Source organism: Miscanthus floridulus, chromosome 13 (assembly GCF_019320115.1).
Source record: "Miscanthus floridulus cultivar M001 chromosome 13, ASM1932011v1, whole genome shotgun sequence".
Classification (NCBI taxonomy): Eukaryota; Viridiplantae; Streptophyta; class Magnoliopsida; order Poales; family Poaceae; genus Miscanthus; species Miscanthus floridulus.
The window spans coordinates 50,534,129-50,547,535 of NC_089592.1; the positions used below are offsets into that span (position 1 = coordinate 50,534,129).

General features: G+C 51.2%; 1 protein-coding gene across 1 annotated transcript; it reads right to left on the reverse strand.

Moving 5' to 3' along the window:
* Positions 1–3,555: 3,555 nt before the first annotated feature.
* LOC136499794 (uncharacterized) lies at positions 3,556–3,861 on the reverse strand. Its single transcript, XM_066495322.1, has one exon. The coding sequence runs from the start codon at positions 3,859–3,861 to the stop codon at positions 3,556–3,558; it is 306 nt and encodes a 101-aa protein (XP_066351419.1).
* Between the last annotated feature and the right edge of the window lie 9,546 nt (positions 3,862–13,407).

Sequence of the window (13,407 nt, forward strand, 5' to 3'; positions counted from 1 at the left end):
TGGGTATGGCCCACGGGGCTCGGTTGCTCATAACCGTAGGTCGTGGCGGGGTGCGTTCGGTTGGGAGTAAGAACAAAGTCACGTAGGGTAATCAAAGGAATGGAATGCACTTTTGTTTGGGCAAAAAGTTCTTTACCATGTGATAGTAAAAAAGAGAGGTATTATTTAGTATTGTACCCTTATGGAGCCCCTGAGTGACCTAGGCTGAAAGTGTTTGGGCTGGGATGCTTTACAGAAGCAAGTATTGAATAAAAGCGGTAAGACCAAATTTAGGGGAAAAAATGACATAGCTATTCAATGTTCCAAGTGTTGCTGAGAACGTTGTGTTGTCGTCCTTTAGTCAATAGGCGTCTGGTCGGATCACTTCGGTCACCATATAGGGTCCTTCCCATGGTGGAGAGAGTTTGTGTTTTTCCTTCATTGATTGGGTCCTCCAGAGCACGAGATCACTGACTTCGAGGATCCTCCCTCTAATCTTCCTTTCATGGTACCTACAGAGAGTTTGCTGGTAGCGAGCGGAGTGAATGATGGTCGTCTCATGGGCCTCTTTGAGCAGGTCGACTGCGTCTTGCTGAGCCTCCATGGCTCAGTCATGGTCAAAAGCCTTCACTCTTAGGGCGCCATGGTCGAGATCGGAGGGCAGCACTGCTTCAGCTCCATAGGCTAGGAAGAAGGGTATGAACCCTATGGATCAGTTTGGGGTTGTTCTCAAGCTCCAGAGGTTCGCTGGGACCTCTACAACCCATCGCTCGATGTACTTATTGAGTCAGTCGAAGATGGGTGGCTTAAGTCCTTGGAGGACCATGCCATTGGCACGCTCGACCTAACCATTAGTACGTGGGTGTCCGACCGAGGCCCAGTCGATCCTGATGCCGTATCCTTCACTAAAGTCCAGGAACTTCTTCTCGGTGAAGTTAGACACGTGGTCAGTGATGATGTAGTTAGGAACACCGAAGCGGTAAATGATGTTGAGGAAGAATTTGACCACCTCTTCCTAGTGGATGTTGGTGATGGTTTGCCTCTATCCAATTGGTGAACTTGTCGACTGTTATGAGTAGGTGAGTGAAACTGCTTGGGCCCTTTTTTAGGGGTCCTACCATGTCGAGGCCCTAGACCACTAATGGACAGGTGATGGGGATGGTTTGAAGCTCCTATGCCAGCAAATGAGTTTGCCAAGCATATAATTGGCATCCCTCACACCTATGGATGACCTCCTCTGCATCTCGTAGTGTGGTGGGCCAGTAAAAACCTTGGCGAAAGGCTTTTTTGACTAGCGACCTTGGGGTTGCGTGATGTCCATAGATCCTAGCATGGACCTCGAGGAGGAGCTGCTTCCCCTGGTTCATGGGGATGCACTTCATGAGCACCCACGATGGACTCCGTTTGTACAGTTCATCACCAAGCGTGACAAAGGTCTTGGCACATCGAGCTTCAGTCCTTTCAGGGTAGGAGAACCTCCTCGAGGAGGTAGGTGAGTAGTGGCACTCGCCAGTCAGTTTGATCAAGTGCCAACACGGCGACGTTAGCTGGTGATGTCATCATAGAGGTACTAGGGTCGGAGCCCCCGAGCACCGACTTGGTGTTAGGGTCAGAGCCCTCGAGCGCTGGCTTGGCATCAGGGTGTGTCTAGATCGGACCTTCCAGGACACGATCAGATGGCTCATGGAGATCGTTGACGAAGATCCCTCTTGGAGACGGATCTCGCCTGGCGGCCAATTTTGCGAGAAAATCGGCAGGCATCGTTGTCCTTTTGGGGGACGTGATGCAGCTCGATCTCCTAGAATTTGTACTCAAGCTTGCATACCTCCTGGCAGTATGCTATCATGAGGGGGCTTTTGCAGGAGGACTCCTTCATGACCTGGTCAACAACCAACTCCGAGTCGACCAGACGTAGAGTCATGTTGCACCAAGCTCGATGGCAATGTGTAGCCCGTTGATGAGGGCCTTGTATTCCAATGTGTTGTTTGAGGCCAAGAAATGGAGGTGGATGACATAGTGAAGCCAACTCCCATCCAAGGAGATTGGAACCACTCCATCCCTAGAGCTGAGTGCCATTATGGACCCATCGAAGTACATTGTCCAGTACTCAAGGGTGGCGTCCGTGTCGGTAGCTGCACCTCCATCCATTCGGTGACAAAATCCTGTGAGAGCCTAAGATTTAATAGCGGTATGGGGGATATACCTGATGTTGTGGCCCATGAGTTTAAGTGCCCACTTGGAGATCCATCCCACGGCATCGCGGTTGAGGATGATGTCCCCGAGCGGGTATGAAGTGATGACCGCAACTTCATGGTCGGTGAAGTAGTGCAAGAGCTTCTAGGTCCCCATCAGCATGGTGTATAGGAGTTTCTGCACCTAGGGGGTACTGGACCTTAGGGTCGGTGAGTACCTCCCCAATGAAGTATATGGGCCGCTGGACCTTAAAGTGGTGTCCCAGCTCCTCCCTTTCGATGACTAGGGTGGCGCTTACCACATGGTTGCTGGCCTCTAGGTAGAGGAGGAGGGGTTCTCCCCATTTAGGAGCAACGAGGATTGGGGCTGACGTCAGGGATGCTTTGAGGTTCTCTAGAGTCTACTAAGCTTCCTCAGTCTAGACAAAGGCGTCCATCTTTTTGAGGAGCTTGTAGAGTGGCATCCCCCGTTTGCCGAGCTAAGAGATGAACCGTCTTAGAGCGGCTAGATAGCCGGTGAGCCTTTGCATGCCCTTGACGTTGCGTATGGGGCCCATGTTGGAAATGGCCATGATCTTTTTGGGGTTTGCCTCGATGCCGCGCTCAGACATAATGTATCATAGTAGCTTCCCCTTTGGAACCTCGAAAACACATTTCTTGACATTCAATCTGATGTCGAACCTTCGGAGGTTCATGAATGTTGTGGCCAAGTTTGCGATCAGGTCACAAGCTGGAGCCATTTTGACCAATATGTCATCAACATAGACGACGATTATTGGTTTCAGCCGCTCGGCTTCATTAGGCTGATCGAGCGGGTTGATTTGGTTAGCAAAGCATTGCTGTATGCACCTTTGGTAGGTGGCGCCAGTGTTCTTCAGGCCAAAAGGCATGGTTATGTAGCAGTACGAACCATACTGGGGTGATGAACAAGGTTGTGAGCTGATCAGATTCTTTCATCGCGATCTAGTGATAGCCCGAGTAGGCATCTAGATAGGAGATGATCTCACAAACCAAGGTGGAGTCGACTATCTGGTCTATGCAGTGGCAAAGGAAAGTGATCCTTTGGACATGCTTTGTTGAGGTTAGTATAATCAACGCACATTCTCCATTTCACAGTCTTCTTTTTAACAAGAACGGGATTAGCAAGCTAGTCAGAGTGGAATACCTCTCTGATGAATCCGGCTGCCTGGAGTTTGGTGATCTCTTCGCCTACGGCCCTTCGCCTCTTGTTGTCAAAGCAACGTAGGCATTGCATAGCAGGCTTCGAGCCTGAGATGAGGTGTAGTGCATGCTCGGTGATGTCCTGCGTTATGCCTAGCATGTTAGATGGCTTCCATGTGAAGACATCGTGATTGGTATGTAGGAAGTCGACAAGCTCGCATTCCTATTTGGCCGGGAGCCAGGTCTCGATCCGCACCGTCTTGGTTGGGTTAGTGGGGTCAATCCCTACCGCCTTGGTTTCCTCGAGTGCATGGAAGGCCATTGCAGAGGTTAGTTTGTTGCAGTCTAGGACTACTGGGGTCGACGACTCTCCAAGCCACGGGAGCTCAGATGAGTTGATGATCGCGGTGGCGAGCTCAAAATGCTCACGATCGCACATGAAAGCATGCGAGAAGGCGCTGCCCATGGTGATGAAGCCATTCGGTCCCGGCATCTTCAGCTTGATGTAGGTGTAGTTGGGGATCGCCATGAATTTGGCATAGCATGGCCACCCCAAGATGGTGTGGTAGGACCCTAGGAAGTCCACCACTTCAAATGTGAGGACCTCTGAGTGGAAGTTGGCTCGATTGCCAAATGTGACGGGTAGGTCGATCTAGCCGAGCGGGTATGCCTGCACTCCCGGGATCACCCCGTGGAAGGAAGAGCCCACTGCGTGGAGTTCTGACCGGGGGATGCACATGGCGTCGAGGGTGTTTACGTAGAGTATGTTGAGGTCACTGCCTCCGTCCATCAGCACCTTGGTGAGGTGCTTCTTGTGGACAATGGGGTCGATGATGAGCGGGTAGCATCCCAATCTCACGACGTGAGAGGGAGGGTCCCTCTGATCGAAGGTGATCAGAGATTCCGACCAGCTAAGGAAGGAGGAGACGACCGTCTTGGCGGCGCATGCCTCCCTATAGCGCACCTTGTGCTGGCGCTTGGACTAGATGACGTCGGATCCACTGAAGATCATGATGCATTCCTTAGGGTGAGGGAAGCCATCCCCATCCTTGCCTACCGTGCCTCCTTTCTTAGCTACCGCCTCTTTGCCGTCACCTTTTGGCCCGCCAGCCTATCACAGGAAACATTTGAGGAGCTCATAGTCATTATAGAGGTGTTTGATAGGGTAGGTGTGGTTGGTGCATGGGCTATCCATGATCTTGTTGAAGTGGTCAGGAAGGCCTTGCTAGGGCTACTTGCCTGCACGATCAGCTGTAGCGACCAACACGGTGTTGTTTGATTGGCGCCGATCCTTTTTATTCTTCTTGCCCCTTTGTGTGGAGGGGCCCTCGTCTTGGTCCACGCGCTTGGCCTTGCCTTTGTCCTGGCCTCCATTGAAGACCGCTCCAACCGCCTCCTCATCGGAGGCATGGTTAGTGGCAATGTCGAGCAGGTCGTGGGTGGAATGGGGCTTGAGGCAGCCAAGCTTGTGGATCAGGGACTCGCAGGTTGTCCTGGAGAGGAATACGCTGATGACATCCATATCGATGACATCAGGGAGGGAGTTGCATCATTGGAATAACCTACAGATGTAATCCTATAGAGACTCGCTGGGCTCCTATTGGCAGCTCTTGAGGTCCTAGGAGTTACCAGGTTGAACATACGTCCCCTAGAAATTTCTGACAAAGACCCTCTTGAGGTCCGCCTAGTCGCGAATGCTGTCATGTGGGAGGAATTCAAGCCATGCCTGAACATGTTCCCCCACATAGATGGGGAGATATTGAATGATGAAAAGGTCATTATCCACCCCTCCGGGTCGGTAGGCAAGTCGGAAATCTTCATCTCCTCGGTGTACTTGGTGATGTTGGTGGGTGGTCAGAAGCACTGTGGGAACAGCGCTCTCTAGATACATTGACCAAAGGCCTATGGTCCTTGGCCCTCGAGGCTAGGACTCTAGTCGTCTGGCCAGCGACCATGCCTGGGGCATGTTTCACTGCTCCCCTCGATGGTTTGGTTGGGTCCCATGTCGCCTACCCTCATCATCGCCCAGTGGACATCATCATCATGCTAGGCCTGATGCTGGTTGCTAATGATGCTGTGAGCATCTTGGTGCAGACCGAGTCATTCACATACCGGCGGTTGGTGTGGAGCAGGCACTAGGTTGGACCACGGCACAGCCGCTACCTCCTGAGCTACGCTTGGCGGCTATAGTGGTGAGCGAATGGAGCGATCTGTCTGGTGCGCCCCCACTCCCCTAGTGGGGAGAGAGGGAGTGTGTCAGAGTCATGACGTGGAGCTTTCCACCTGTTAAACGGTGGTGGCTTCTACCAGCACCCGGAGGTTCTGGTAGACCACCCGCTCCTAGGGTCGACAGGCTCGGGAACGCCACGTAGAAGCATTGCCGCATCGGTGATGTTCTGGCTAGGCCAAGTGAACTATGGGGGGTCATTCCTTTTGTTCATGATGTCATGCTAGACCTGGCGAGCGTGACCCCAGGCACCGCCTGTAGGGTCATGCGCATGGGGCACAATGTGCTGCACCGAGCGTGCCAGCGTAGGCGGTAGCTGGTTCTGCCGTCGTCATCGTAGCTCCTTGGCATGCTCTCGTGCAAGCGCGAGGGCCCCCACACATGGATCTAGAGGGGTGTGAGTCTACATAGACTCTAGAACCACCAGTGGCTACCCCGAGCCATCCGCCATAGCGCACTCCTAGGACGAACGGTGGCTAGGCGCCACGTCGTCAATGCTGGAGCCATTGCTCTCAACCTCGTCATCCAGGAGTTCATGGAAAGTGGTAGGAGCATAGCTCGCCATTCCCACAAATTTAGATGTGAGAGGGGTGGTGCCAGCATCCTTCGGAGCCCCTGAGCACACGCATCCATGGGAGACATGAGGCTGTAGGGGAACCAATCGTACAATGTTTGCGGTGCAGACAAAATGGTCCCTCTAGATAATCGGCGGGAGATAGTAAATAGAGAATAAATAATAGTATGCACATTACTCACAACAGGGTTTGAGCAGAGAGTTTGCTCGGAATGAAGCATAGGCTCCTCGTCGTTGAAGTTGCCGTGCATCCCAGAGCCGAGGGAGGGTGCCCCTCCGATGGTCACCGGAACAAGTGCCTCCTCATGGAGGTGTAGTACGTGAAGCCAGTCGGTGATGAAGTCTAGGCTTCTGAAGAGGAAGGCCTAGGATGGCTTGAAGATGGGTGGAGCCCGTATCCTAGCAGGTGGGAGTGTAGGAAACTCCAGTGAGTCAAAGCGAGTCATATCATTTGAGCCCACCATGGTGAAGGTGGCGGAAAAGTAGGCCATCCGATGACCAAAAAGTGTTGAACGTACAACGTCTTTCCCATGGACGGCGCCAACTGTCAACGCAGAAAGTGACCAACATGTAAATATTTGTAGTTTTGCCATACGTTGTGATCGGAGGTGGCCTAGCACTCAATGACATAGGGTTTATACTAGTTCAGGCAACGTGCCCTATGTCCAGTTTGAGTCGGTCGGTGACTTTATTCCTGAGCCTAGGTGCTCAAAGTTTACAGTGGGGTTACAAAAGAGAAGGAGAAAGATGGGGGGTACATGAGGTCTGGTCGGACTCTGGTCTGAGGGGCCAAGAGTGTTGGGAGCTTCGCTATGTGCTAAGTGTTCAAGCGTGTGCTTGGTATAACTTTAGAGTGTCTAAAGTTACAAAGGGTGAATCAATGTAAGTGAACTGATCGATCTATTTATTGGGAGAGAGTGCATCCCCTTTTATATATGAAGGGGATGGACTTACAAGTGAGAGGGAGAGAGTATGTATGCTACTAAGTCGTGTTGCCCACACCGGTGGGTACAAGATGATGGTAGGCGCCCACAATACTGTTTAATGTTAGATGCACGTGGGAGGTTGCATCGTCTTCTTCTTCTTCTGGTATGGAAGACATCGGTCCTACCATACCGTTGATGCCGACAGGCATACAGGGGGTTTTACCATGTTCGTCTGGTACGGTAAATGCCGGCGCCTACAACACTGTTTGATGCCTAGAGGCATGTGGGGGGATCCTTACCGTGTTTGTCTGGTATGGGAGTTGATGGCGCCCACAACACTATAGGGAAAATGTCAGCGCCTACAACACTGCTTGGGTTCTATTATGCGAGGGAGGTCATAGGGTATTGTCCTGTAGGTGTATAGGGTACGTTCCTCAGTATTGCGGTTTGACTTGGGTGCCCTGATTTACTTTCTTCGTCTGTTACCTGGTCCTTACCGAGCGGCTGTCCCCAGTTGGTTGGTCCTAGTCGGCTCTAATTGCGCCAGTTGGAGAAGAGCAGTGAGCAGGGGTTTACCGCATCCCCAGTCGGAGATGTGGGTTAGAGTCAAAAGCGGTGTTTGGCCAAGCCCTCCAATCAGAGACGTCATCCAGTGGTGGGCCAGTGTCAAAAGCGAGTGATATTCCTTCTTCGTGAGGCCTTCCGGTCGGAGAGGCAGGCCAGAGTTAGAAGCGGACGTCATTCCTCCTTGGCCAGGCGTTCTAGTCAGAGATTGGATTGTCCTTCTGGCCTGTTGTTTAGGTGTTTTGGGCTGTCCCATGAGTTACGTGTTGCTCACAACATTGTCTATTTGGTCTGATCCTTTGTTGGGAAGCCGGTCCATGAGGTGAAACAACCCCGATTTCCGCGAAGGGAAATCCACAGAGTCGAAGTGTAATAAGATCGTTGTAGATCATATTACCCAAATTCCAGTCGAATATCACATCCATACAACAATAATATCAGAGTACAAATAGTGCGAAATTACATAATTTATTACATCGCTGCATTGGCGGAATCAAAAGTAGCATTCATTCAGAACAGCTTGAAGATAAGATCGCCAAACTCGAGCGTAGGCACGAACCCCTCATATGTCAAACTCCTCGGAGCTATACTCCTCAGCAGAACCTGTGTGCCAAAATTTATCAGTACGATTTGTACTAGCCACTCCCATCCCTATGAGCATTGCTTTGTGGAATTTGGATGCAAGTTGGTATAAGCAAAGTGAACCTATAAGGCTAGGGTTTCCTATGCAATAGCATATCAAGTAAATAGTAATAGTTTGTCAAGTTTTAACACCATTCCCACACCTATTCCACCCATTCCCATCCTAGAGCCAGGTTTCGATCTAGGGATCGACATACCACCATCTCCACACCATCACCATACCATACCATCACTCAGTCGACAGGCCAACTCCCTCTCGGCACTGTCTCAAGGCCCGTAGCCCCTGGCTATGACCAACACTCTCTCACGGGGGAAGAAGAGAAGGACTCATCTCACTATCTAGTTTAAGCGAAACTCAGGAAAGGTCCATAGCTGACAAGTTGGCACATGTATCGATCGATCAACCATACACTCTACAGAGGTTTTACATAACCACAAGATCTGCCTTCCTCGCTGACCGTCGTCAACTGGGCTGATTCCGGCCGCTTGCTAGCCTAGGATAATGCCACTCTACCATTCAGCCCTGGTACACCCCAAGTCCAGTCTGGGGTGGCTGAAACTGTGAGTCATGAGCTGGGTCCACAAGGTCTCCATGAAGTCTCAGAAGGGTGTGGGGGAAATCCACCGCACCCCGTACCTCCTTACATTGTTCGCTAACAACCTAGTAGTAGTGGCAATATCCTACCAAGTAGTCCGACCGTCCCACACCATATAGGGTGAGTGGTACATAAGGCTTCCCGGTGAATCTAAGTACTAGTAAGTCCTTAGGGATGACCAAGCCAGAATGTCTTCATCAGGGTTTCCATTTACCATGCCACCACAGCACCTCCACCCTAGGCTCCTCCCATCACAGGTTCACACCCAAGGGCCACCTTATATAATATTTACCCACTACAGGTATCCATTCTAGGGGTGCCCAGGTAGCACCCCACGGCAAGACTTGCCCCAGGCTCGTCGTATACTCCAACTTGGTCGACACAACCCTCACCCTCCACGCACCCAAGTCACACACGCAGCACTCTTCCCATGGTCCAGATAACACCAGTTTCCACCATGCCTCCATATAGTGCAAGCGTAGTAGAAGTAGTAAGCATTGAAATATATTAGCAAGCGTGTGACTAGCCTAACAGCAGGATGAGAAGGGGTAAGGTTGCGTCAAGGTAAAGGCCATCATGAAAGCATACTACCATGCAAGTCCTACCATAATGTGATCATGACAATAAAGTAAGCGCTAGCATTTCTATATTAGCCATGCGTAATAGGTGCTACGAGATTGGGTGGGATGTGGCACCTTCAGTGTAGTCGTCTCCGTACTCTTCACGGTACTCACGATCCTCATCTGTCTATTTCTACTTCGAGTCTACAAACGATCGTAATACAGTCGCGTTAGCGACGTCTATAGAATAGCACAAAGAAGCAATGAAAATTCAAAAGTGCCAAATGCACTCAAACATGGGTTCATTACGTAGAGCTTGATTTTAGATGAATTTTGGTCCTGGTTTCGTATTTTTCTGAGGTCATATGAATTAGTTATGAATTTCCGAAGTTTAAATCTATTTCTGAAAATGGAAAAGGCTGAATTAATCCCGGGCTGACACGTGTCACGCTATGATTGGGCCACGCGGCTTGCTGATGTCAGCATGACGTTAGCATCATGGTTCTGAGCTAACGGGTGGGGTCCAGCTGACGTCAGCATGACATCACCTTGGCTGTGCTGGCTTCTGACATGTGGGTCCCACGTGATGTCACCATGACGTCAGCATCTGACATGTGGGTCCAGGGTGTCTGTGTCACTAACAGGCGGGGCCAGGTCAACAGTCAGCGTTGACCAGTCAATGGTCAATACAGGCCGGGTCTGAACTGGGCCGGTTGGGCTTTGGGTTGGGCCAGTCTAGGCCGGGCCGGGCTAAACACGTGGCACGCTGTGACGCAGCCACGTCACGACTGTGGGCTCGTATTGGGCTGTGGTCCACAGCTGCGGTCTACGATGGACCAATTGCTGCTGGTCCATGGACCACAGACTGGTCTACGGTGGACCGAGTCCACCCATCTCTTCTCCTTGGCTTGGCTCGCGTGCACCGAGTCTACGCACGAGTGGCCGGTGAGGGGTGTTCCCCTGTTTCTTACTACGGCGGTGCTCCTGTCAGCAATGAGCTCGCGGTGAGCCCCCGTGGTGGCTCTGGTGTTTGATTGGGGAGGGGAAAATCTTCCCTGGGCCATGGCGACTGCGTCTGAGGGGTCAAGGTGGCGGCTAGAGCTTTCCAAGGTGCTGGCCACGGCGAGCAGCGGCTCAGCAGTGCTTGTCGATGGTGAAGTCGCGCGTGCGGCCTTCTGGGTGGCTCGGGTTGAGCGGGTATAAGCTACTGCGAGTCCGTGGGGGCACGGTGAAGTGTCCAGGGCTCAAGGCGGGGCTTCGGCGTTCCCATGTGGCCGGCAGGGATTTCCCGGCAGCCATGGCGCCATGGAGACGACGGTGAGGCGCGCGGGTGATCAACGGGGCTCCAGTGGGGTGGTCACGGCATGGTCACAGACGTGTGCATGGGTGCGGGTGTTCCCAGCGGCCGGCAACGGCCTTGGCCTACACGCTCCTGGTGTGGAGCGCCATGGCCGGTGTGACAGAGTCCGGCGGCAAGCTGAGGGTTCGGAAGGAGGGCTCACCGTGGGTGCTGTGGAAGAGAGGATAGCGGTGCCATGACGAGTTGTGGCCATGTAGCTCTAGAAGCCATGCAGTGCTGACCCGTGGCGGTGCTCCAAACTCCAGCGTGCTCCCGGTTCTTCCCTGGCAGTGGCTTCGGCGCTTCCCTTCCTCCCTCTTCCCCTTCTCCCTCTCCTCTCTTGGTTCGGGTGTGCTGAGGTTGGCCACCGAGGTGGCGGCGGGCGATGGGACAAGTGCTAGGGCTCTCGGCCGAGGCTCTTATAGCCGAGCGGGGAGCAGCGAGCCTGGTGATCGGCGGTTGGGAAATCAAGGGCGATCGGGATGCGAGCTTGCATCCAACGGTGTTCACAAGGTTGCATGGGTGTGGCGCAAGGGGAGACACCGGGCATGACCCCTAGCCCACCCTGCCATTTCTGTCGGAGCTCTATCGCGCGGTGGTTCGAGCGCGGTGTGGGGAAGAAGCACAGTAGCGCTGACGTGCAGGGTCCAGCAGGTAGCGGCTGCAAGCAGAGACAGGGAGACACGCGGGCATGGGCAACGTGCGGCTGTCACACGGGGCCAAGGTGGCAGCGACCGCGAGCGAGGCTGACGGGCGCGTGGGTGACGCTGGGCCGCAAGCTGGGCCGCATGAGCCGAGCGGCGGGCTAGCTACAGCGCATTGGCGGGGCTGGCCGGTGGCTGGCTGGGCCAGTTGCTAGTCATGCGGGTTGGGCCGAACAGCTAGCTGGGAGGCCTTCTTCTCTTCTTCCTTTTCTATTTTTCATTTCTTTTCCATTTGTTTGAATTCAAATTTGGTTTGAAATTTGATTTCACAACTGAGGTGACTTGTTCATTGGAGTTTAGGGAATTTTGTTTTTAATAATAACTTTATGGTTTATTATTTTATTGGAGTTGTTTAGCAATCATAACTCAAATGGAAATTCAAATCACATTTTGAATTTAACAATGTATGCAACATTATATTTGTTGGAAATTAATAAACACAGATATCTAATGACATGCCATGCTTATATGTTGACTGAGGTTAGGTTAAACCTAATGCATCTCTTAGGTTGGGTTTCTATACATGGCACTCATCATCACATGGGATTCTTGAGAAAAATTTTGTAGCTGGTATTTTTGGTGTATAGATTTTTGGGTTGTTATAATCCTACCCCCTTAACAGAATCTCGTCCTCGAGATTAAAGCGTAATGTACTCTTCAAAGAGGTAAGGATATCATAGCCGGAGGTCAGACTCTTTCTCCCATGTTGCTTCTCTCTCAGTGTGATTACTCCATTGGTTCTTGCACATAGGAATAGTCTTGCTTCGGGTTTCTTTGGTATCTCTGCCCAGAATTCTGATAGGATGTTCTCTATACTCAAGTGTATCCTGAATGTCAAGTGTATCAATCAGGATCACTTCATTGGGCACTCTCAAACACTTGCGTAGCTGTGAGACATGGAATACAGGGGTGTACACCCGTCAATTCTTCAGGTAACTCGAGTTTGTAGGCGAGCTTCCCAATTCTCTTACAAATCTTGTATGGGCCAACAAATCTAGGGGCAAGCTTCCCTTTCACATGGAACCTGACAGTCCCACGTAGCGGGGATACCTTGAGATAGATGAAGTCTCCCACATTAAACTCAAGTCTTCTTCTCCTTTTGTCAGCATAGCTCTTGTATCGACTTTGAGCAATTCTCAAATTCTCTTACTTGAGCAACTCCTTCTTCGGCATCTTGAATCTTAGCGGAATCAAAGAATGATCTTTCACCCGGTTGAGACCACATCAAAGGTGTCTTACAAGGTCTACCATATAGGGCTTCAAACGGCAACATCTTGATACTAGCTTGGTAGCTGTTGTTGTAAGAGAACTCTACATAGGGTAAGCATTTCTCCCAATCAGAGCCATAATTTAGCACACTAGCGCGAAGCATGTCATCTAAGATCTGATTTACTCGTTTTGTCTGTCCATCTGTCTGTGGGTGGTAAGCGGTACTGAAATCAAGTTTAGTTCCAATAGACTCATGCAGAGCTTCCTAGAATCGGGACACAAACTGAGGACCATGATCAGATACAATACTAGAGGGAGCTCCGTGCAGTCTGAGAATATGCTCAATATATAGATCCGCTAATTTTTCTGCATTGGTCTTGGTCTTTATTGGTACAAAGTGAGCAATCTTGGTTAAACGATCAACAATCACCCATATGGAATCGTTGCCTTTCTGTGAACGGGGTAATCCAACTATGAAATCCATGGATATGCTCTCCCATTTCCACTCAGGAACGTCAAGAGGCTTTAGCAATCCTGCAGGCCTTTGATGTTTGGCTTTGACTCTATTACAGGTGTCACAACGTGCCACATGTCCTAGCAATGTCTGTCTTCATGCCTTTCCACCAAAAGTGTTTCTTCAAGTCTTGATACATCTTTGAATTTCTAGGGTGGATACAGTACTTAGAATCATGGGCTTCTGATAGAATTTCCTCTCAGTAGGGCTGGATCAGAAG

Coding starts and splice junctions, on each gene's coding strand:
- LOC136499794 (XM_066495322.1), bottom strand. CDS start 3,861: ATGGCGATCCCCAACTACACCTACATCAAGCTGAAGATGCCGGGACCG.